The 25,977-nt window shown below is 34.5% G+C and overlaps 1 protein-coding gene across 1 annotated transcript; it reads right to left on the minus strand.

Annotated features, from left to right (window-relative positions):
- Positions 1–1,742: 1,742 nt before the first annotated feature.
- Positions 1,743–25,926, minus strand: LOC115209658 (general transcription factor 3C polypeptide 4). The gene is made up of 19 exons (XM_029778126.2): positions 25,772–25,926; positions 22,512–22,644; positions 21,424–21,541; positions 21,078–21,156; positions 20,627–20,747; positions 18,089–18,257; positions 16,444–16,523; positions 15,337–15,491; positions 13,754–13,874; positions 13,001–13,084; positions 10,556–10,716; positions 9,957–10,020; positions 8,506–8,653; positions 7,587–7,653; positions 6,419–6,581; positions 5,018–5,173; positions 3,471–3,524; positions 2,488–2,583; positions 1,743–1,954 (listed from the first exon to the last, which is right to left on the minus strand). Exons 1-19 carry the CDS (start codon positions 25,898–25,900, stop codon positions 1,872–1,874), a joined length of 2,181 nt encoding a protein of 726 aa, XP_029633986.1. The 5' UTR covers positions 25,901–25,926; the 3' UTR covers positions 1,743–1,871.
- Positions 25,927–25,977: the final 51 nt, after the last annotated feature.

Raw genomic sequence — 25,977 nt, forward strand, 5'->3', positions numbered from 1 at the left:
GGTCTGTAGTAGGTGCAGGTATGGCTGTGTGGTTAAGAAGTTCACTTCCCAATCACATAGTTTCAGGTTCAGTATCACAGTATGGCACCTTGGGTATCTCTTTCTCAACATATTCATGATTGAATTTCATCTGATATTACACACTTTGCTCATGTGCAAACCTAATTTCTATACTGATATATCTATGTAAATGTGCCAACCAAAGCCGTGAGAGTGGATTTCTTACATGGAAATTGGAAGAAATCTGTGTGTGTGTGTGAGATAGTGAGTGAGTGAGTGAATGAGTCTCCTTGTCTTGACATCATGGGATAGTTATGAGTGTCACTGTCATATAAGTGAAGTTCCTCGTGAGGGTTGATGATAGGAAGGGCATCTTGCCATAGAAAAATCTGCCTCAACAAATTCCTTCTGACCTATGCAAGCATGGAAAAGTGAACATTAGAACAATGATGCTGATAATAAAGACAAGAATGACCTCAGTAATGTATAAGTGCAATTGCTGAAATGTTATTAGGACCAATTATTTTGTTTGTAATAAAGACATATTTTACAGTTTACAATTTTAAGTATGAAAAGGGTTTGAAAGAATTTTGTAAAATAGATTTAATATGTATGGAAAAAAAACGAAGATGGACATAATGGAGAAATGAATGTGTTAGCTTTCGTAGCAATGGTATTAATGAGCAAACTTTTTCTACTGAGAATTTAAAGATATGACAATTCACCAAAGTTCATGTAAATATATACTTTACAAGCAAATAACAAGTGTTTTGTTAACTCAGCCTTATACTTTCAGCATCTCCTCTACTACTCTTAAGTTGTTGCTGCTTTCTTCATCATCATGTTTTTTAATGAATGACTATGATGAACATTAGAGTTATAAATGAGCAGGAGTTTAATTTTGTTGAACAAATTATCTGCAGAAGTAGGCTGCGTGGTTAAGAAGCTTGTTTTCCAATCATGTGGTCTTAAGTTCAGTTCCATTACACAACACCTTGGGCAAGTGTATTCTACTGTAGCTTCAAGCAGACGAAAACCTTGTGAATGGATTTTATAGACGGAAGCTGAAAGAAGCCTGTTTTGTGCACGTGTGTGTGTGCTTCCTTGTCTAGACATCATGTGATGGTTGTAAATAAGCATCATAATATACAAGCAATATTTGTTTCCAATATTCTGTGAAAAACATGTCTAGCTATGGGAAAATATCTTGCTTGGAAACAGATGAGAGTTAGTGACATGAAGGGCCATAAAATATTTGCCTCAACAAATTTCATCTGGCCCATGCAAGCATGGAAAGTGGGCAATAAATGTTGATATGTATCCACAAAATCTGTTCACTTTGTATTAACTGACCATTTCTGGAACTTAATTTATCTTCTTGGTATGCATCAATTGGTACTGAAGTTTTGAACATGGAGAGTTTGTACTTGCAAGGGATTCATGAAAGAAAATCATTGGTCACATAACCATATTTTCCAGTATACAAGCTGACATTGTACATAGTGTAAATATTCAAACATTGTCACTATATTTCCAAATCCTGCTACATTTCACATAGAATTTTTGGTCCTCCAAAATCATCTTGGTGTATAAGTTAACCTACCATTTTTGGCTGCAAAATTTGGACTGAAAAATTTGACTGCATCCCAGAAAATACAGTAATTTAAGTAGAAGCTTAATTGCTGGTTCTTTGATCAAGTGGTATAACAATTCAAGTGGTATAATAAACAGAGAGGCGAGAGTTCAATATGGCAAAAAGTACAAAATGACTTTATTTTAAGTCCTAAAGCACTGAAATACTGAATTACAGTGATTGAATATTCTGAGATTACTAAATGATAATGAATTCAGATGGTGGAGAAGTGACTGAATTAAACTAAATATCTTGATCCACAAAGGGAATCTTCACAAAAAGTACAACTATGGGGTTCAGTTGTACATAGACCAGCTGCATCTGGTGGTGAAAAAGAAAAGAAAAAAGACAATTTTAGCTTAGAAATAACTGGACATTTTTTTTTTAAAGCTAGCTGATTTGTTGAAACATTACAATTTACGAACCAAATATAGCAGGAATGTATAGCATATCATAACATTTTTTTGCTTAATGTTATTTACACTTTCCTTTGTATACTAGAATAGACATGATGATTGGCTAAATTCACATTTGCAATAATTATTGGTGTAATTATTTTACAACCGATGTTTTTAAAATTTTTATTCTTTATTCTCTATTTTTGCAAAGTGAAGTAGCAGTGGCTATAGTTATCTTGTTAGTGTGTAGTGAGTTTATTCTGTGACCTTAGTAAACTTATTATGAAACAATTTGGTTCAAAATGTCAAACTAAAAAAAAAACAAAAAAAAAAACTGAGGACAAGACACACTGTATTCAATAATAAAATACATGTAACTTCTGAAATCTAAAAGCATAAAGATGACGAGAAAGACTGAAACTGAAAAAGTACTTAGAAGGATAAATATATACTTACCAGTAGTTACACTTATCGGCATAGCAACACTACTACAGAGAGAACATCTTCGGTAAGGAATCTCCTTACAGGGAAGTAAGGATTTACAGCATCGACCTGTAATAGTTGAACAAGATATTTTCAAAAAAACCAGAATAAACTGATTAACTTTAGTTTAGTGCTGCCTGCTTTTAGCAGTGATACTGAAATGTATGAGTGTGTGTGTATCTCTCTCTATATATATAAGAAAGTAGCAGGTTAAAAGAAGCACTGTCAGACTATTTAGAATCAAGAACTCAAAGTAAGAAGTTTGAAAGTCAAAATTTTAATCCATAACTCTGACAGAATATATTTTGTCAGACTCACAATTATTGATTAATATATATATATATATATATATATATATATGAAAGTGCAGGCTTAGTGGTTAAGGTGTTGCACTCATGATTACAAAATCGTGGGTTCAATTCCCAGACCAGGCATTGCTTTGTGTTCTTGAGCAAAACACTTCATTTCATCAACTGTCATGTGGTACATGGTGCACCTGTACAAATAATGTTGATTTGATGGAAGGAGTAAGCTTACATGTACACAAACGTGTGATCATTATAAACAAATCATGTGTGGTTATTTGACAAGAAATTGCTGAACCCTTATATATTGTCTAATGACAGGAAAGTCCATGATATATATATATATATGCTGAGTTCAAAGGACTTCAACAGCCATTGCATTTTTTCCAGCCAGTTGGTGGGTTGGCTTTGTGAGTAAGCACCAGAAATATTTGGGCATTTGCTTACAGACTTCCCAATCAGTCTGGGAAATATGTTGAACATACACATGTCAGTGTAATGTTCTGCCCACTTACACATGAATTCAGTCGATTGAACAACTTCATTTTCAAATGAAATTTTCATTGAAGCTTCATTTCCAAATGAAGAGGTCCATCACCATCATTTGAAACTCTGTACATGATATAGAAATTAAAGAGAGAAAACTCTTACCAAATGTATGGTTTCCAGAACAAGCTACTGACATAACATCCACATCTTCAAGAAGTAAAATAGTTAAGGAGCAATTCAACATTTCAAAATGAAAGCCAAGTCCACATTTGACCTTAATACTGAACATCGTTTTCAACAAAATTTGTTTCAAATATTGATGTTGTTCAATTTCCATATGCTATTATATTGTATATCAATAAATCCCACTAACTATTCAAGAATATCCATCAAAAGCCGATAGAGGTGGGCACCAGAGTCTTTTTAGGGTGTTCACCTTGCAAAGCCCTCAACCAATTTGGCTTCATAGAGAGGGCAAAGAAGAGGGTCAATTCTCAACCACTTGGGCTTCATAGAGGAGAAAACTACCAGATGTAATTTGGATAAAAAGTGCTGATATATGGACTGCTGCTGGGATGCAAGTGGAGAGATCTAATGAATCCTCAGTTGGGTTCACTGGGTGAAGATGTCTGATGTTGAAAGGCTCAAAACACCTGATGACCTCAGGATACAACACTGATAATGTGTCCCAGTTCATCCAAATGTAACTTGCACAATATTTGAAGACCACATTAAATAACAAGTTTGACAGAATTTTTACCAATTTTTAAGCATATATAATAGGTAAAACTTTAAAATGTTCAAGTGGCCTAGTGGATAAAAAACATTATTAACCATAGTTTAGAAATAAAGATTCTTAGTTCAAATCCAGTCTGATACTAAGTATACACCCAGAAAAAAGATGAAGTCAGTTGAACTGTAGATGTAAACATTAAAAAAAAAAGTGCTCCCTAAAGATGAGGTTAACAAACTAATAAATTACAATCCTGTTAAAATATAACAAGTAATCCCAAAACACTATTCAAGCTAATGAGGGAGCCTCTAGATCAGAGGTCCTCAACTTGGGTAGTACCATCCCCAAAGAAAAGGGTATTAGGCTTTAGAGGGTGGTGACGTAACATATTTTACCTATTGTAGTAATTATATCATAGAGGGTAAAACTAGTAATGGTTATTAAAATAAAATGAAGTTTCATAAGGCAGGGAAAGTCATTAACTTGTAATGTATAAAGTAAATTTATAACTTTTATCTTTATCAATTTTTTTTATCATTTCACAGTTAAAAGCTTACATGATCCATTTTTAGGGAAAAATTTATAAATTATTATCATCAATGGAGAAAGTTACTTTAGTTATCATACCTCACTCGCCACTTATGTAGGTGCTAGGCATAACAACTACTTATGGTTTATTTACATTGCTGTAACTTAGTGGTTCAGCAAAAGATACCCAATAAACTAATTAGTCATCAGAGGCATAAACAAGACTGAAGGGAAGAGGCCAAATAAATTATCGGACACACTATAAAACGACACCGCTGACCAATAAACTAGGTACTAGGCTTTAAAAAACACATTGCCTTGGAGTCGATTTGTTTAAATAGAACCATTTACCACAATACCCCAGCATGACTGTGGTCCAATGACTGAAACTAGACAAAACATAAAATGATTTTACTTTATCTGTTAATTTAACAAGAAAAAAGGATATGTTCTCCACAAATTGGACAATCTTCTTCAAATATGATGATTGAATGTTCTATGGAAGAGAGCATTTTTTTGACCGCTGCTGCAATAGAATCCCATCTGGAGAAGTGGTACATCCGGGCATTTAACCATTGGCAGATTGATGAAATAATTCGTAATTCTGTATAAAAGATAAAAAGGAAATGGCTTTAAGTTAGCAAAAGTGCAAGTTTTAAAAGAATAAACAGAAATCAAAGGTGGAAGATATTTAAAAAGAAAAAGATAGAGAAAAAAATCATAAAGGTATGTTCTTTATGTCCATGCCTACCCACCTCTGCACACAATCTATCCCCAGACAAACCTCTACCCCATAACTCATCTTCCAACACCTCCACCTCTCCCAATTGGACTCATCACCCACTGTATTTCCCACCCCTTTATCTCTCACTCACCTGCACAAACCTACTGGCACACATTTTGTCCTTATTGAATCTCTTCTCCCATAATATATCCTTCAAGCACACCCCTCCCTCTATCTACTAGCTGCATTTTCCTCCACCTTCCATCTCCTACTCTCTGTTCACAATCTTGTGAACTCACCCACCCACCCACTTACCCTCACCAATCCCCAGTCCACTTTGCTATATACACCAACCTGTAACTAAGGTACGTCTCCCCAACACCACCATAACATTTCCATCGTCTTCTCCCTCACCCCCGAGACAGCCATGTTTCTTTTCTTCTGCAAGACATCTTTTTTCCGTCCCTTGCTACTACTCTTCCCACTCAGTTGCAGTGTCCTATTTTGCAAGTTATTCAGTGACTTCATAATTGCTGGTGTCATGTAAAAAGCACTCAGTACACTCTGTAAAACCATGCCAAAGCAGACAGCAGAGCTTGGTACAATCTTCTGACTTGCTAGTTCCTGTCAAACCAGCCAAGTCATGCCAGTATGGAAAATGGACATCCTGTCACCCTCTATTATGCTTATGCATAATACACATGACTGGGGTACATACATGCAACAAACATCATATTGTATTTTTTTGCTATAATAATAAGGAAGCATGCCAGTTGGCTGAATAAAACATGTGTATGTTATAAAAAGCTTAGAAATGCCAATTACATTTCCTGTTTTTCTTATTACTATACACACACACACACACACAGAGGCATTGTATCACTGTTTTATATCTGCTTTCCAATGCTTACATGAGTTGGTCCAAGTCAATTCTTATTTTGAGTCAACAAACAAAAGAAAATTGCCTAAGAATCAATTTTGCAGAACATAAAATTAAACTAATATAGTGTTATGTGCTGACATAAGCCATTTCAATGTAAAAAGGCAAATATGAATAATACAAATCATCTGTGAAAAGCAAAAAATATAAAATACTGCAATGAATCTTTCATTATGAGCACTTACCTAAATTATCCAGTTCTGTGATGCGTGGAATCAAAGTATTGACAATATAAGGCTGGATAAACTTGAACATGAGCAGAGTATGAAGATACTTCAGTGATTCTTTATTGTTAGATGCAAATGATGAACTTGATGATGTAAGTGATGGTTGAGAAGATTGACCATGCTAGAAACGACAACAACAGTTATTATTATAATTACCACCACCACCACCACCACCACCACTACTACCACCATTACAACCATTGTCAAAAGACAGATACAATAGTGGCAAAAGACCACTTTACAACAAAAAGGTTTCTATCTAGCAAAATCTGAAAGACAGAAAATAAAAGCAAGAACAGCAACAACAGCAGGCCACAGAAACTGTTATTCTCAAAGTACCACAATTCAAGGCCTTAGAGATCATAGTAAGAGATTTCTTTGAGTGGTCACAAGTTGCCTCAAAATAGCAACTGAAGACCTCTACATCACAAAGCAAAAATACTGAAAGTACAATCGTACTCATACTTTCTAAGTGTGCAAATACCTAGCTCAGTACCACAACAGAAACCCCACATAACTCCAATTATTTTCAGATCCAGACAAAAAAAAGAAAGGTAAGTATATTCACAAAATTCAATAAAATTCATATGGTCTAGAAATTTGTTAACAATGAAAAGCAAAGAGACAACAACAAAGAAATTTTACTGCTTAGCAGTTGAAAATGCACTTTAGGGTTACTTGCTTTGAATATTAATAAGTGGTTATCCATCACCTGACCAGCTTATGATCAATAAGAAAGAAGGATGCCTACCACTGAAAACATAAAAAATACTAGCACAATTGCACAACAGTTTCTGGTTCATGCTGAAGAGCTACTGCAGTCAAATAGAACCAGAAATCACCAACGTTTGTCCAGATTGCAATTGTCCCACACTTCCTAACTATCCCGCTAATCTAAATACAGTGGACATGAAACAATCCAGGAAAATAGCAGAATATCTTCAACTCAAATTGCAACAATGAACTTCAATTGAAGCAGTGACAACACAACATTAAAACTGAAACAAATTTGAAGTAACTATATGAGATATTGCAATTCTTTAACTGCTAGGCCATTTCACCTGCATTAAAAAATGTCATTTTTATTAAATTAACAAAGTCAAAGAAGGAAGTAAAAAATACTTACAAGGTCAAAGCTATGTTCCCCCATGATTATAAGTTTGCGTGTATTTTTATCCAGTGATAAAAGGCATCTAAAAATGAATTAATCAATCATTGAATTTAAAAAAGAAAAAAAAAATTATTCTTTGTTTTAATAAATTTCTAATGATGTGAGAAATGGATTCATGGTAGATGTATGAAAATGAAGGTGACCCCAAGACTGGTGAGAGAGGTTGTTTGTGGAAGATATGAGAAAGGAGCTGGAAGGCTGGATGAGGTGATGAGGTGGAGACAGTGACAGGGTTTTGTTATTTGGGAGATGGGGTGAATGTAAGTGATGGATGTGAAGCAGCTGTGACAGCAAGAGTGAGACTTGGCTGGGTGAAGTTCAGGAAATGTGGAGCGTTGTTATATGGGAAAAGGTTCTCATTGAAGATGAAAGGAAAGGTCTAAAGGAGTTGTGTGAGAGCTGCAATGCTGTATGGGAGTGAGACATGGTGTTTGAGGGAGAGAGAGATGGCAATTTTGAGAAGGACAGAGAGCAATGGTGGGAGAAATGTGTGGCATGAGGCTGTTTGATAAGAGGAGGACTGAGGACTTGATGGGGATGCTGGGGTTGGAGGAATCAATAGAATGGCTGGCAAGGGCAAATGGAGTGTGTTGAGGAGGGATGAGGAGCATGTTCTGAAGAGGGTGCTAGAGTTTGAGGTAAATAGACAGTGAAAGCGAGGTATACCGGGGGACAGGTGGAGGAAGAGATTGGGAGGGTTGGCTTGAGAAGGGAGGACACCCAAAACTGGGCAAGATGGCGAGATGGTGTGAGGGCAGTTGCTATGGCATTGAGGTAGATCTGGCCACCCCTGTTAATGGGGACAAAACCTGAATTTAAAATGATGAATGATGAACTCAGAAATAATGTAAAACATTTAGAATAACATAAATACCTGATCATTCGTAGTTGAGTGAGAGAGAGACCAGGCCAGGAGTCCATATCTGTGAGAAGGTGCAACACAGATGGAGCTATCAGAGGTTTGTCATTCATCAAACCCCATAGATAAAGAAGCAGTACATCATGGATATCTCGAATTCCCCCTGAAACAGACAAGAACAATTAGTAAACAATAATACAGAGAAACAACTTTTGATAAGTTATTTTCATGGAGAACATGGGATGAAATGCTAAGTAATATACAAGTGAGGAGCCAAACAACTATAATGAATATTAGAATAAACTAGAAATCAACCCATGCTTCACTTACTCTTCATTGTGCATGACTATAAGTCATCCATAACACCACATTATCTAGTAGTTGTTTAGCCCCAAGTCAACTCTGATTAAGCAAACCTACAATCAAAAACATTAAAATTATGACAATCCCCTTTTTTTCAGGGAAAATGTACCCTGGATTACATTATCCAACCTTTTTTTAAGATGGCAGCATGTGATTTGAGTGAGGTTTGGCTTCTATTTCAAGTGGATTGATTGACCACTTAGATAATTACTCAAAGGTTCATATCTCAATATCTTTTAAAAGGCAGTCTCATCATCATGGTAATAGAAGGAACATATAAATATTCATTCTCTTTAATCTTTGAATAGAAATAAAAGTCTGTAATTTGGCTAAGAAACAAGCATTGTAAAAAGTAAATGTGAGCTGCAATATAGTTAACAATTTAATGAAGAGAAATATTTTCGACAGTTCAGGTTTTGCTATTACATTTTGAAAATTTTTACTTTCATTTAGCCACTCACTTTGACCATTTCTGCTCATTCTCCTTCTTTCCATCAAAACAGTTTGATAACACTGTCTCACAAATTCTAATTTTTTTTTTATCTTTAGTCAATAAATATTATTTCTTATTTGTTTCTGTCAAGAAATCAAAGGAAGTGACTACTATTCCCTTCAAACTTTGTTTTTGTGACCTGGACATCAAGAGGATCAGTTAATTATAATTTTATTGAACACACTTATTGCAGTGGTCTTTCAGTTTTTGTAAGCCCTGTAAAAGAACTCAGAAGGTTGGGCCTCCAGTCAGGCCTTTTGCAATACCCTTAAACCCAGGAACTTTTCAGCACACCCTTTAGTCAAAATTTATTTTAAAATTCATCATTTACTTTATTTTTCATGTTACATACTTTTCCAAACATTAAAATTGGATACTTGCAAAAATATAAATTGATTTATTTGAACTGGTGTAAAAAATATATTTTACTGTACATAGTTAATCATTCAACTAAAGAAAGCAGATAAATGTGGATAAAAAAGGAACATAAAACAATAACTGTATTAAGATTTCTACTCATTATATATTCAAGCATGTATTATTTCACACCAATGATGTATATTTACTCTCACATTTAGTCATGATCAATACAAATCAAAAAACTACTTACTATGTTCAGAGAGCTGCAGAATATCAGGGTATTCTGGCCACAAGCTCAGACGGCTGACACACAGCTATAAAAATAAACAGAGACAAAAAATAGTTATTTCTTACATAAGCAAAAGCTCCTAGACTTATAGACAGAGAAAAAAATGAGAGAGAGAGAGAAAAGAAAGAGTGCAGGGGAAGGTTGTATAAAAAGTAATATAATGTCATAGAAGCAAAACTTGAACTACTTTTGCACAGTAACATTACAATGTAAGATATGTGTGCATGTGTGCTTACCTCCAATAACTGATCTAATTTTAAGAGTATTCCATGTAAATGTACAAAATAGTAATAGTGAATGTGTGTGTGTGCACACATATATATATATATAAAACTATAGAAAAATACAAATATGTGTATCATGTTGTAATTGTAAGAGTATGTTTTTTGTTTCTTTACATGTGTATGAAGATGTAATCCACTCAATTTTTTGTATTTCTCCACGTATAAGGTAGATCTTACTGTTTACTATTAGATATGAATAAATGACAATTAGGCTAAGGGGTATGCTGAAAGTCTGGAAAATGACATATAATAAAAGATGACAATATCTTAGCTCACCATCAAAGGTTCCTTCAATTGCTTCTGATCAAAAGGGCAAGCAGGGCATGCGACAACAGCTAACAATGAAGCATTTGGTGAGAGAGCTACACCGATGTATTGTAAAGCAAAAACGGGGCAGTCGATAGTTATAGGAAATAATTTACTATCCAACTTTAACTCTGGAAATAGGGTAAAAGAAAATGAATGAGTACAAAATCAGAAACTGAAGATTATTTTTAAGATTAATCATAACAAACATTAAAATTTTGACATGATCAATTGAAATATTGATTTCAAATTTTGGCACAAGAGCAGCAATTATGATAGAAGATCTACTCAATTACATTGACCCCAGTGCTCAACTGGTACTTATTTTATTGACCTTTGAAGGATGAAAAGCAAAGTCGACCCTTGGGGAATTTGAACTCTGAAGGTAAAGATGGACAAAATGTCACTAAGCATTCTGCCTGGCGTGCTAATGATTCTGGCTGCCTTGATCTATTGAAATATTAATGATTTCATTCTTAGGGTATTAACTAATCACATATTCTGTTTTATAGGTAGTTGATAATATAAATAGTGATTGATTGTACAATCTTGTTATAAACACTAATTTTATATAAGTAAATAAGAGGTACATTAGTTGAGGGGTCAAAATGCTGGACTATTGAGTATATGGTCATAAGTTAAGATCTTACTAGAGTTGCACCCTTAAACAATCTACCTAACTTGTATGAGAAGAAAAAAAGTGGTTCAACTCCTACTCTATGGTTAAGTAATTGGCAATAAAATGATATACAAACTGCTGGAGAGAACTGCAGTTTGGAACATAAGCTTGGTTTAACTTATTAACTCATTGCTTTATCACATCCCTGCTCACTGCTATTGGAGCAGAGATGGCTGTCTGCAAGGGTGAGCCCTGTGAGTCAAGAGTGGATGTTCTAGCATATGTCCCTCACTATCCTCCAGGGCAACACCTTTTCCATTTTGTCTGCTAGGACCATGATGCAGTCTGAATTACACTGAAAGCTTATTATATTACGATGTTACTTAAACATTTTCAATTAATTTTTAAATATGATATCATTTGTATTGTTTGGCAACTTGAGCTAGATTCTTCGAAGGAAATGCTTATTGTGAAACATGTGTCTTGAATATTTATAAAATTATCTTCTCATATGAGAATTTGTACAGAATTTCTAATTGTGATAAAGTAAATAACTGCTTAAAAAAACCCAACTCATTGCCTCTATTTTCTTTTTTTGATCCCTAGGATTCATAAGGCTAGTTACCCATTTTCCATGGCATACAAATGACCAAGACTACAACACTCTTTCTGAATGGGACACTGGCCCAGTTGCATGGTTTAAGAACAGAAATTTAGAGGAGGTGGGTGGCAAGTCAATTACATTGGTCACATTATGTGAGTGGTACTTTATTTTATCAACCCTGAAGGAATGAAAGACAAAGTTGACAGCTATACAAGCATGGATGAATGACTGTAAAAAAATTAAAGATTGAATCAAATCAGTATACATGGGGATACTGAAAAGTTCCTGGGTTTAAGGGTATCACAAAAGGCCTGGTTGGAAGACCAGCTTTCCAAGTTCTTTTACAGGGCTTACAAAAACTGAAGGACTGCTGAAATAAGTGTGTGAATCCGAGAGGGGAATATGTTGACTAAAATCATAATTAACTGATCCTCCTGTATTTTCTTTTACCCAAAGCCAAGAACTTTTCAGCACCCCTTCATATTATTGGAATGTATTTTATCAATTCCAGATTATGAAGTATCAAACTAATCATCAAAGGTAATTTACATGCCATCAAAACTATCTTCATGCAGTTTCCAATTTACCTAACAACAGATTATATATTACATAATTATATATCAGATGACAGTAGTAGCTTGCTCTGTTCTGTTGTTTTAGTTGCTCTGTCTCAGAAAAATGAGGGTTGTTTCTTCCCATTAGCTGGCAAGGGCTTTTTTTTAATCAGACAGGTTGGTGTGACACATAAATGGTTAATACAGGTATTACTGAGTTAGGAATGTCTTGTTTGGTGAGAATATATAAGAGAGAAACAAATTCTTATGAAGGACTGCATGTATTATTTGATGTATGCTTTATAAGTAAAGAGAAATAAGATTGAGTAGCAGAAGAAATGAAATGGCTAAAATTGAGGATTAAAAAAAGGGGTCTTTGATTTAAATTGTAGGTAATTAGACCCTACTCCCTCAGTTGATTGTTATCATCTACTTATAAAATCTTATTCATATTTTGGCAATAGAAAATAAAGTGCTTTTACTCTTATAAGCTATATTATAGGAAAAAGAAAGCTTAGAGAAAATTAACAGACCTCACTGCCAGGAATGTGGCACAAATCAATGCAAATACTTAGTGTTAGTAACATAACTGTCCTGATATTATCTAACCACTATTGAGAATAAGTGTCATCATTTACCTTCTTCCTTCATTGTAGCTTTTATAAGTTGAACCTTTTCATCAGAAGCCGAGAGAACCAATGTACCACTACGCGAGGACATACCTGAAAGAAAATTAGTAAAAATAATTAAAACCTTATTAACAATGAAATTTTAAATGGAAATAAACCCAAGTATATGGGAGAAAATTAGTAAACTTGTAAAGATTTACTAAAAATTAGTAAACTCGTAAAATGACAAAGTCATCTGGAAAAGAAAGATAATTTGTAGACGGAAGATGATATATTTAATTTCTTTTAATTTCAGAAAGAAATTTATATCACATTTTGCAATAAACTGTGTCATTGGTTTTTAATGGGCCAATCATTGGTTCATTGCATTTTCAATGTTAAGAGTAACAAGAACTTAAGTACCAATTTAGTGGGATAAATTTCACAAGGTATTTTGGCTCAACAAACATATATTAATTTTCTAACCAATGGATATATATCATTCACCATGATACATGCACACAAACACACACACAGCATTTTGCATAATTTCAGTTTACAAACTGCACAAAGCCCTTGGCTCAGGTATAAAACATTTGATTAATTTTGAGGTGATCTTCTTAACCTCACAGTTCTTTATGACCCTAATTTATCTTTCACTGAAATTTAAAGCAAAAGCTTATAATTAATATATACAAAATTTCACTTCATAAAAAAGCAATGATGATGATGATGATTTTCATCAAGTAGTTTAATATGTATATATGTACAAATATATTTTACCTGTACAGGAAAGGTTGTACTGTCCTCTGATGTGTACCATTTGAGTACAAGTTAATTTAGCTCTGTCTAACACAAAAGCCATTATAAAAAGATCTTTTGAGGCAAACAAAAGCCATTGATCCTGTAAGGAAAATAAAAACATATATGGTTAGAAACACATAAAAGGAAATTATATATATATATTACCAATATTATGGTACTGTACCTGTTGTGTTATTTCGAATATTGTATGGTAAAACTAACTATAGTAACAAATTCTGTACAGTTAATGACACTTAAAATGGTTAAATGATCTCAAGAAATATTGAGAATTATAGACCTTATTGATAACAAAGTCATTCTCTTTTACTACAAAGGGGTGGTTATATGAACAATGTTAAAAGCACAATGTAGAACACAGGAAAAACAAGGTCAGTAAGGAAAATAGCATTAAAATGTTTTGAGCTAAAATGGAAATTAGTTAGGAATCAGCTGCGATAGAGAGACAATGTTAGGTTAAATCTATCTAAAGTGGAACAAATGCTTAACTATTTATGATAGTTGTGGTACTGGGTATTTTATAATTGTCATATGCTACTTAATAACATCAGAATTATTTGAGATTGAAAATATCATGCTTATGTGTACTGGTCCATAGTGCAATATAGCTTGACATTCTTTATAAAGGTTGAATAAACTACTCCAATAGTAAATGACTTCTGAAGTGTGAAATACATCCATGGTTAGATGCTGATTCTATGAAATGATAGACTACAACAATAACCTTAACCTGTATGCAGTTATGCATCAATAATGTTTTAATGCATAATTCTTTACACTTGTCAAAAATTAATTTAATGTACTTTAATGCATTTTTGTTTTTTTAATTAGTTAAGGTAGAGATATTTCCATTTGTGAGAAAAGTGTCCTGAAAGATGAGAAGCTAGGGTGAAATATGAAATAAGCTTGGTAAAGGTTAAAGGTTAAATGAACAAATATGAAGTACTAAGTTCATGCTGTTTTGATATAGTGTGGCTCTCATGCTGAGCTGAGAAAAACAGATTCTGAAAGTAGGATGAAACATAAAAGCAGAAGAGATAAAGCCAAAAAATTTGGAAGGAACAGAAGAAAGAAAAATGTTACATAAGGGATAGTGAATAAATGTTTTTCTTTAAACATTTCCTAGATTCTATCTACAAGTGTTAGTGAGAAGATTTTAGTTCTCTATTCCAAATACAATATCATTTTTCTACATTTTTTTTATTGTAGTTATTTTACATATATTCTTTTTTTTTACCATACTCGCATGGATTGGATGGCTTTTGTTTGAGCAATTAAAAAAAAAAATTTTTTCACAGTTGAATGCCATTGCTACTACTAACCAGTCAACTGTCAAGTAAGGTAAAATCAATTTTTGTTAAGTAAAGCAAACTGAAATAGAGTTATATGCCTTGCTCAAAGTATGCCACAATAGCTATAGTGATGATCTCCAAATTCTGTGGTCAGAAATCCAGCTCACAAACCTGGAGTCATAGCGCAGTTTATTCAAGAAATAAATGTAAATTGATGTAAGACTAAAATTTATTATAAGATCACATTCTAACCTGATGGATGTCGAGGCATTGCCAACTGAGAGCATTTACAGATATTAAATCAGGATCAGCCCAGACATCTTCGCTGTCAGACACAATGCCACATGTCAAGTTGAAACGAATCACTTTTATCATTCCATCAGAATAGCCCACAGCTAATATCATATCTGAAATTATTAAAATAATGGTCAATGCAATCAGCAAACAACAACCTTCAAATACAAAAATCAAATGTATAAGCAACAACAACAGCAAGACTGACATCTTACCTATGTACGCTTTAGTAATTATTTCCTCTACATATGTTATATACACTCTAACTTTCAAACAAATCAATGATGTCACAAGCCAGCTTCCAAATGGTCACTTGACTGCTAGAATTAGTTGCCAAATCTCCCTCAAAGCAGACAATGCTGTCTTAGTGAAAAGAACACATTGGATAATATGCATGCTGCTCTGCTGTGTTCTGTATTGCTTTACAATGAATAACTAAAAGGAATGCATTAGTGTTTAAACAACCCTGATTATGTAAGATGCTATGGATTCACATGTGTCATAATGATGTGTACAGAAAAGTAGAAGCAGTTAAGAAAGATTGACATTACCAGAAGGTGATAATGGTTATGTCAAGCCACAGTATAAAGAAATAAGATATCCTTCATGTGGCTATTTAGTGGAAAAAAGGGAAAAGAGATCTACATACAACTATGTCAGATTGCATGATGAGGAAAGGTTGAGAGACAGCTGGATTGTAAAATTTCAAGGACATCCAAGTGATAAAGGGCTGAATAAGTTAACGAAACTGGTTAATAAGATGAAGTAAACCTCCAATGAATAAACAGCTGCAAAACAAATTGCATGAGTATAAACAATTAAAAAATGGTTTCTACACCACAGAGGGATGAAGGAGTTTTAGACTCTGCATTAGTGCTCGACCTGCTAGAAATAGCAGTCAAAATCTCCTTCATATCATGCCCTACTGTCTTACAAAAAGAAAAATTCACAAGACAGTGTAGTCCCAAACATATATTAAGGAGGTGGAAAAACTTTGATCATAGGTTGGCTTAATTAGGGCTGACCTAGGTCTATACAACATCAACAACAATAGTTCTAGATTACCTTCTTGAGAAGGGCACCATGACATGGAAGTAGGAATGCTGTCATGTATAGAAGCTGTGGTCAAATATACACAGTCCCCACTGAAATAAGAAAATGGTAAAATAATGAAAGTATAAATAATTTAACAAATTTAACGAAATATTAAAAAAATCAATTATTACATTAGTAAATTGGTGTGGGTGTCTGTGTGTGCATAGCATCTTCTATACTAGCTTGTTGCAGCTGAGATTATATATCAAATAACCAAGGTGCCAATTAAAAAGCACTAGTGCTGGTACCACGTGAAAAGCACTAGTGCTGGTACCATGTGAAAGGCACTGGTGCTGGTACTACGTGAAAAGCACTGGTAATAGTGCCCTGTAAAATGCACTGATGATGGTGCCATATAAAATGCACTGGTGCTGGTACCATGTCAGAAAGCACAGGTGATGGTGCTGCGTAAAAAGCACTGGTGATAGTACCATGTAAAAAAGCACAGGTGATGGTGCCACGTGAAAAGCACCCTGTACACTGTAAAGTGGTTGGCATTTGGAAGAAACCAAGCCAAAATAGACTGGAACCTGGTGCAATCTCTGGCCTTGCTAGTTCCTGTCAAGCCATCCAACCCTTAGCATGATTATGATGATGATGATGAATATAGGTATGTAAGCAGGTTTGATTTTTCAATAATTATACATTTCACAGGTATTTCCCATTCTTTGAAAACCTGTATAATCAGTTACATCTTGCTTGATGGATTAAAGATCCAAGACGGACGTTTTGCCTTGCTGATAGTAATACCAGCATCAATCTAATACAAAATATATTCATCATTTCTCCTCTAGCTTCATTCTAAAATGTAGCTCAACTTGAGAGAGGCAGTGATGCAATATGGTATGCTCTAAAAGAGGAGCATCCAACTATAAAGCAATTGTTCCAACAATATATTCCTTTACTAGTTTTAGTCTATTTGATGGTAATCATCAAGTATTTTAGCCAATCACGTTAACCCCAGTACTCTGTCTGCTTCTTATTTTATCTATTGAATGGCTAAGTCCATCTTATGTAAAAGCATGTAACTTGGAAATAAATACTGTAAGGTAATTTTTTTTGCTGTAGTGACTTATTGGCCATTCTTTGCTGACACATATTCAACAGCCATTGCATAGTTTGTTTCCTAAATTTCACTCACCAGGCTTTGGTCAACTTAAGGCTCTGGTAGAAAAACACTTAGCCACAACACCATGCAGAGGGATTGAAACCAGAACTATGAGGTTTGCAAAGCTTAACTTCTTAACCACACAGCCAGTTTTGTAATAATCATTTCATCACATTAATATGGAAAGAAAAAGTTTTAAAAGCTAAAAGCAACATTAACCCTTTAGCATTTAAACTGCCTACACCCAGCCAAAATATTCTACTTGTTCTCTGTTCAAACTGACCAGATCTGGCATCTCACACCTACCTTAGAATGTCGTTTTGAACATAAACAATCACATCAATGAAATCTCAAGGTTACAAGATAAAGCATGATTAATTCAAAGCATTGTGAATAAATAAGCATTACATTTCACAGAATAATCTGAATGCTAAAAGGTTAAACATATACACAGTTTAGGTAGTAATAATAAATGGAAATGGAAAAAGTCAAGTCAGTTTAATTTACCTGCATATTATAGGAAAGTGGACCTTCCAAAAGACAACATCCCCGTTTTTCATTGCTGAGGCAAATATGGAATATTTGGATTTTTCAGTGGAACTTTGCATCAGCAGATTCCGATCATCTGGGTGTATTATAGCAGGGAATGTCTCATATGTGTTAGACCAGGCCATAGCTAATTAGAAAACAATCAAGTATATTAGGTTTGATGCATAACATAGTAAATTACAACATGATAAAATATATAACAGTGAAATTACTTTATTTTTCTACTAATTTCAGCCAAGAATTTAATATAGTAAATAAATCAATTTCCCCATATGAGCATGAGAGCAATAAACTTTCAAAAATTGCCCTTCTGGCAGCTAAGCAAGAGGTAAAAGTGAAATTTCTTCTAGTTATAAATAAATCTATTAAACAAATATAGGAAAAATTTTGTCATTTTGAAATGCTTCAAATTAATATTAGGAAATAAATGCAACAACATTAAGACTAAAAATCTACTTGAAAGGCCTGAATATTATTTAGACATTCACAAAATATTTGATTTGATAAGAGAGAGCTGGTGGATCTTATTTTCTTGTTTCATTCTTAAAAATAACTTATTTCTAAAATGTCTTCAAACAGATGATTAATTCTTTTGTGACTATATTTCTGATGAAAAATACTGTTTAAGTGCTTCTAATAATTTTGAAAATAAGTAAAAATTGTTAGGGATTTAGACAAATATGTAACTTCATTATTTTGTCATCAATAATCGCAGCAAAATCATCATCATTTAATGTTCGCTTTCCATGCTGGCATGGGTTGGACAGTTTGACGAAGGGCTGGCGAGCCAGAAGGCTGCCTCAGTCTCCAGTCTGATCTGGCAAAGTTTCTACAGCTGGATGCCCTTCCTAACACCAACCACTCTGAGAGAGTAGTGGGTGCTTTTACGTGCCACTGGCACAAGGGCCAGTTAGGTGGTACTGGCATCGGCCATGCTCAGTCATTGGGTATGACTCCTTCATGTATCACCTGGTTGACTATACGGGTGACTAGACTATAGCCGACACCACCAGATATTTTAAGCATCTCTGTGGTGATTGCTGATGGGCCGAGGGCTTTCCCTGTCTTCATACCTTTAATTGCTTTATCTATTCGGATAGCTGGTCCCTCTGTTGGGTCAACATTCGGCAAACTCTCTTTCTCCCATTCATTCTCTTCATTTAGTAACCTTTCATAGTGGCGTCTCCAAGTCTCTCTCCTTGCAGCATCACTAAATGCGAGCGAGCCATCATCCATGCAGAAACATTCCTCTCCTATGATATCATGATTCTCTCTCATACACTGTCTTGTAACACGAAACACCTCAAGTCACTGGTCCTCACGATGCAAAACATTGACAAATTTTTTCTTATCTGCTTCCTTCTGGCTAAATAAACCTGTCTCCTAGCTTCCTTTCTGGCAGTCTGATACAATTCCCTGCTACCACCATTCTTCCAGTCCTTCCACACCTGTCTCTTCTCCCTAATGGCCCTGTCAACTACATTGTTCTACCACCACATTACCTTGGGTTGAGAGGGGACTTTGCACCATCCACAGATCTGGTCAGTGGCCCTCAACAGGTTGTCCTGTAGAAACCTCCAGTTGTCTTTCACATCATGTGATGCTATATTGCTCTCTATTTCGTCAAAAGCTTTGAGTAATATGTCTCTGAATCTCTGTCCATTTGTTGGATCCTTAAGCTTCCAAACCCTTCTCCTCCATGCTAGTAGTCTTCTGGGCATCCATTTAGCCATGATCCTAACTACTAATCTATGTTGTGAGGTGCATTCTTCATCTGGGAAGGTTTTGGCATTTATAAGTAGCCATCTTTCCCGTAGGTGAATAGGTAACTGACAGGTTTCCTGAAGTTAGTGTTACAAACCATAAGATCATTTGCATTGAAGAACTCCAACAGCCTGGTTCCCTCCTCATTGTGAGAACTAAAACCATAGCCTCCATGTATGCCATGGAAACCTGCATGTTGTCCAACATGCCCATTGAAGTCACCAGTCACAAAGAGAAGGTCCCTGTCATTCGTCAATGCGGTAGTCTGCAAGTGGGTGTCATGAAATCGGTCTTTCTGTCCATCAGGTAGCCCCGGCTGAGGGGCATAGGCCGAGATAATGGTTGCTAACCCATGATGCAGCACTAATCTAATTTTAAGTATTCTATTGCAGACTCTGAGTACCTTGATTACCTTAACCCATTTCTCCGCAAGAAGTATACCCACACCCCCAACCCCGTCAGTGTTCCTTGCCCAGAAAATCTTACACCTATGTTTTTTGCCTGTGAGGAACCTAGCAGAACCACCTCTCCAATTTACTTCTTGGATGCAGCACAAATCTACACATCTCTGTTCAAGCATGAACATTTTCACATGAAATATGAACCCTTTAAAACAAAGTGTTTTGTGTCATGGAACTGAAAGTAGTCTTATAAAGGTTCGCATCAAAAAATTAAAATAAGCAAAAAAAATCAAAACAAAGATGAAACTAAAATGAGTGACTAAAAGCTTACCAACTGCTGCTAGTGCATAGGAGATTGTCTTCAGGTACTCAAAGTTTATCTCCTGTCCTTTTAAATAACTGCTGTTATTCTTTTTCCAAATGTCTTCATACACTTTGGAGCAGTCGATGACCTGAAAGTTGAAATTAGAACTTATGTGGAAATTTAAAAGAAAAATCAAGACAATACACTTGAAATAAAGTTCATACTATCTTGTTTTATATGTTAATTCACTGACTGACTGGTTATTATCAGCAAGAATATCCTGTTATTAAATCTTCACTTTAATTATGCATGCTTTTATACTTTAGTTATTATAACACTTTTGTGGATTTAGTTTGCTGACAACAGACATATTTAACATAAGCAAATTACAATATCTCAACACTTTTTGTGAGTAACTAAGTAGCTTGCCCATCACATTTAATAGATATTAATTGTAATGAACAAAACATGTACTTACTTTAATCCACACACTTCTGTATCTATCTTCCCGACAGATGGTGAGTCGGTGATCAATGGCCAGGCATGCAAGGACACATCTACAGAAGTAGAGAAAATAATATTCACGATAAGTTAAAATGCATTGTCAGAAATCAATGTAAAAAAATAGGAATGCAGTAAGTTGCACAATTATATTGTTCAGTCATTGATGTCAGAGACATATTATACCCAACACTTCAGTAATATCTATTGATAAATCCACAGACTTCAAAAATGTAGGGTGGTGAAATAAACTACATGTGTAAACAATTATCCTTATGCTTATATATAATGTGAAGATCTAAAGTATTAGGACAAGCTTTTACCTGCCAACATCATCTGCCCCTTTTGGAGACCAGTTTGCAGACTTATAACCTTGAGGAGGAATGGAATATTGGACTGTGGGGCTAATTGTTCTGTCAATAAGGATGGAGTTGAATTCCTCTGAAACGAAAAATATTATCACCATCATGAAGAGATTTATTTTTAATACAAGACAAACAAAAGACACTATATATAGATATTTATATTGCAAGTGATAATCTGGTAATATTAAAACAGGCAATTAACTCTTACTTCATTGCTTTTGATAACATCCATGAGCCATCATTTACTAAATTACGAACTATGCAAAACAATACTGAAGGTACTATTTTGTTCATTAAGGCAGAATCATTAGATCAGACAAAATGCTTAGTGGCATTTCATCTGCCTTTACCTTCTGAATTCAAGTCCACCTAGGTCAGATTTGCCTTTCATCCTTTTAGGGTTGATAAAATAAGTACCAGTTGCTCTGAAATTGCTGGCCTTGTGCCAAAATTTTAAACCAATATTTTGTTCAGTGAGGATTTCTTGAATGTGCTACAGATGGAATGTATTGTTTTTTTTTGTCAAGTCAGAAGCTCCACAAAGCTAACTTGCTCATGACACTATACAATATCAAAAACTGCAGACTACTTTCATATATGTAAGCTGTTCCATAGCAAGATGGAGGAAAACTTCCATTTTGTTATGGAAACTTTCTTATCAATCCTCAGCCATTACCATTATTTCCATGCTGGCATTGGCTGGATGGCCAGATGCCTCTCCTGATGCTAACTATTTTAGTTGCTTCTTATGACACACAGAGGTATGTGTACATATTCTAAAAAGCAGGATACTTACGGTGACTATTTCCCAAGTCATCCTGAAATAACATGCTTACAACCTGAATAAACACATTTATGAGGCACGACTAAGTACATAACAGTTGAATAAACTATAATCTATTTATTCATTCATTTATCATATTTAAATGAAGTCAATAGAAAAGTTGCAATATTTAAGTCCAATTAACCAACTAAAATAAAGACACAATCAAATGCATAGAAAATTGGTAAATTTTGGAATAGAAGATCAAAACTAATGTATTCACCTCGAGGTAGTCTGTTTTCAAGTTCTTCAAGATTAAAAATTTCTGTACTGTAAAAGATGTCTGAATGAGGTGAAATCATAGTTCTCCTTGCGAGAAGTGTTCCTCGCAAAAGATGGAAGTTGGTAGTTAGTTCCTTTCATAGAAAACAAAGCATAGATTTTATTGTAACGTTTACAGAATATTTTATTTATAAATCATGAGATACAATCCCTGAAACAATTTTTTGTCAATCAACCAGAAGGAAAAAAATGGTGAGATAAGTATAGTTAATGTGTAATTTGGTTCTTTGCAAGTGAACAGTTGGGGTAAAAATGTACACAGTTGTAAAGATGTGAAATTCTTGCAAGGGTTGGGAAAATAGTACATGATCTATAAAGTGAGATGATATGCTTAACAAGAGAAGAGATAAATAAATTGAATAAGTTCATATGACAGAAGAATGTAGTTAGTGAGACCAAGAGAATGGAATACTGCAAAAGTTAGAGATATTGAAAATATAATTACATATATAAGTATAGCTGTGGTTAAATAGTTTGTTTTGCTATTGTGGGGTTCTATGTTCACTCCCACTGTGCAGTACTTTGGGTAACTATCTTGTTACATTGTCTTATGAGTGAAATTGTGTGGATTACAATTGCAGAAGCCTGTCAGCCTATACTTTTTAATTCATCACTTGCTTTAACATGACCTTCTGGTCTTTGAGTGCCTTTAGCAGAGTCCATTCTGTTGCAAGCATTTGAACCATATCTCTAGACTGATGACAAATCCATCTTGACTTCACACAGTTTTTTACTGCAATAACTTTTTTAATGGTTTAGTTAGATAAAGGGTTTTGTGAGTAGAGGGAGAAAGGGAGGAAGTTATCCTGAAATCTAGGACATGGAAATGAAATATGTTGACGGATTGCATTTACTGGAGATATGACACACTGTAGTAATGTTTCCAAAGAATGATCAATCAATCAATCAAATACACACACACACACACACACATATATATATATATATATATATATATATATATATATATATATGGATGGATGGATGAATGGATAGAGAGACAGAGAGAGAGAGTTTAGTGAAAGTAAGGGCTAACTCTGGTATTCATGGTTCAAAGTTAACTGACAAGATACTGTCAGGACCTGTGATCTTGTTGGTTTGAAGTAATTATAGGTGCTTTGACATTTGTGCAAATGTATGTGGTAGTGATTCTGGTGGAGTGAGGCTAGTTTTGGAGCTTTACCTAGGGTATGTAATGTGGAGTTGGATGCAAAGAAGACGACAAATGTGTAGGTTTTTCTGTTGAGTTCTTTTGTAGAGTCAATATAGTTGAGAAATGGAGAGAGTGAGGATTCTGTAAAACTGAAAGAATCCATTTGGCAAATGGCTAAAGGGATTAGCTGCAGTTTAGAAAGTGTGAGTTCTTGTGGGTTATGTGATGCACAGATGCTTTATCTGAGTTTCAGATGGTGGTCCTGCAGGAGTTAACAGTGTTTAGTAAAAGCTATCCAGTTAGGAGGGGTAGGATTTTCTCTATGCATTGTGTTTTTTGCCCGAACTGTAATGCGGAGGGATATAACAAAGAGGATGGTTTCAGTCACCCACTTGGCTGTGGAACACTTGCGCTACCAAACACAGTTAGTATGGTAGGTTGATGTACCAAAACACTAACTACAAAATACGGATTCCATTCACTTGTTAATGTTTCATGCATTCCCAGAACGTATCAACACCTAAACAAATTTAAACTTATTGCAATAATAGACTTACGAGTTGTTTCCCTTCAAAAGCAGTCGTATGTATTTTTAAAATGTGACAATCGATAAATACTGGCTGTGTGGTAAGAAGCTTGCTTCCCAACCACATGGTTCCGGGTTCAGTCCCACGGCGTGTGACACCTTTGCTAAGTGTTTTCTACTATAGCCTCGGGCCAGCCAATGCCTTGTGAGTGGATTTGGTAGACGGAAACTGAAAGAAGCGGATGTGTGTGTCTGTGTTTGTCTCCCACCCTCCACCATCGCTTGACACCGATGTTGGTATGTTTACGTCCCCGTAGGTTAGTGGTTCGGCAAAAGAATGCATTAAAATAAGTACTAAGCTTACAAAGAATAAGTCCTGGGGTCGATTTGTTCGACTAAAAGGCGGTGCTCTTGCATGGCCGCAGTCAAATAAGTAAAAGAATAAAATATATAAACAAATTAAAATCCAACTCATTCTCTTCAAAGTTGGGGTTCACTCAACAAAATTAAAGCCTTTCGTGTGTCATCATGTTTGGAAAAACAATGGTTAATATTAACCAAAACAATTTACGTTGAATGCTAACATTCTAGAGAAAGACATTGCATTTTCCTTTTAAGAACCCCCCCCCCAAAAAAAAAATATATATTGCTATTTACAATATAAACTACATTGCAAATCCAGACAGTAAAGCTGTGTAGTCAACAAGCAAGTGTGGTATCATTAAGCAGTGGTAAGAAAGACAAGAGAAATCATCTGAACGGGAAAAAAATTGGATTTAAACATATGTTGTGTAATACAACTGGAATATTTAATTATGAAAAACCATTTTCGGTGCCATTTAACAAAGCGGAACCTAAATCTTTCAAATAGCCCAATGCCATAAAAAGAATCACTTGTTAATCAGTCTTAAAGTGGGAGGAGTCATTTTCTGCATTAATATTTCATAGCAGGTTATTTTTAAAACTCTTTATTGCTTTTATAAAAATTATAAGAATATCATTATTGCTCGTTATATGCCATAATGGATCAGAGATAGAAAATGAAACATTAAAAACTATAACATAAGAAATATTGATTATAAAATGAAGCACAAGTAGTATTTTATGCTTTACGTTTGCAATTGGAAATAAAACAAAACAAAAAAAAGAACAAGATATTCTATGCTCAGGAATGAATGAAAATTAGAATTTTTATAATTATAATTACTAACAAAATATCATGGATATAGCAAGCCTTTTCCACATAACTTTCATTATAAACAGGGAGTTGACATATTTAGAAAGCAAAATTTAGGTATTATTGAAATTAAATAAAAATTCTGTGCGTGAAGAGGAGCATAGAAATATACTGAGTAATTAAATATTTTCAAGAATATAAATTATAAGCTTGGAAAGAGAAAAAAAACAGGTATTTTAAACTAGCATATAAAAATAATATATATTCACAGACGAATTAGTATACCAAGACAGGCATCTCATCCGATTGGATATGAAGAATAGAATAAAATTGTAAGATTCTTACAATTATGAATACACCATCATCAGCACACATAGCAATCCGATTGTCATCGGACCAAGTTAGTCCATTTTTACAAGTTACATTAGTTTTAAAAGCCCACACAATAGAAGATCCATCACTTTGCTTCGCCATTTTTAACCAACTAAAGATGATTAGAACAATATCTCTGATTGGTCCACTTATGCAAGTTAGCCAATAGAACGAGGCGT

Source organism: Octopus sinensis, linkage group LG3 (assembly GCF_006345805.1).
Source record: "Octopus sinensis linkage group LG3, ASM634580v1, whole genome shotgun sequence".
Classification (NCBI taxonomy): domain Eukaryota; kingdom Metazoa; phylum Mollusca; class Cephalopoda; order Octopoda; family Octopodidae; genus Octopus; species Octopus sinensis.

Excerpts from the sequence above, each read along its gene's own strand:
- LOC115209658 (XM_029778126.2), bottom strand. The coding sequence starts at position 25,900 with ATGGCGAAGCAAAGTGATGGATCTTCTATTGTGTGGGCTTTTAAAACT. Across the intron at positions 21,542-22,511 it reads TGAAAACAGACTACCTCGAG|AGGAATTCAACTCCATCCTT; the intron begins GTGAATACATTA and ends TTTTCGTTTCAG. Across the intron at positions 3,525-5,017 it reads TTGTCCAATTTGTGGAGAAC|TTCTTGAAGATGTGGATGTT; the intron begins ATATCCTTTTTT and ends TAACTATTTTAC.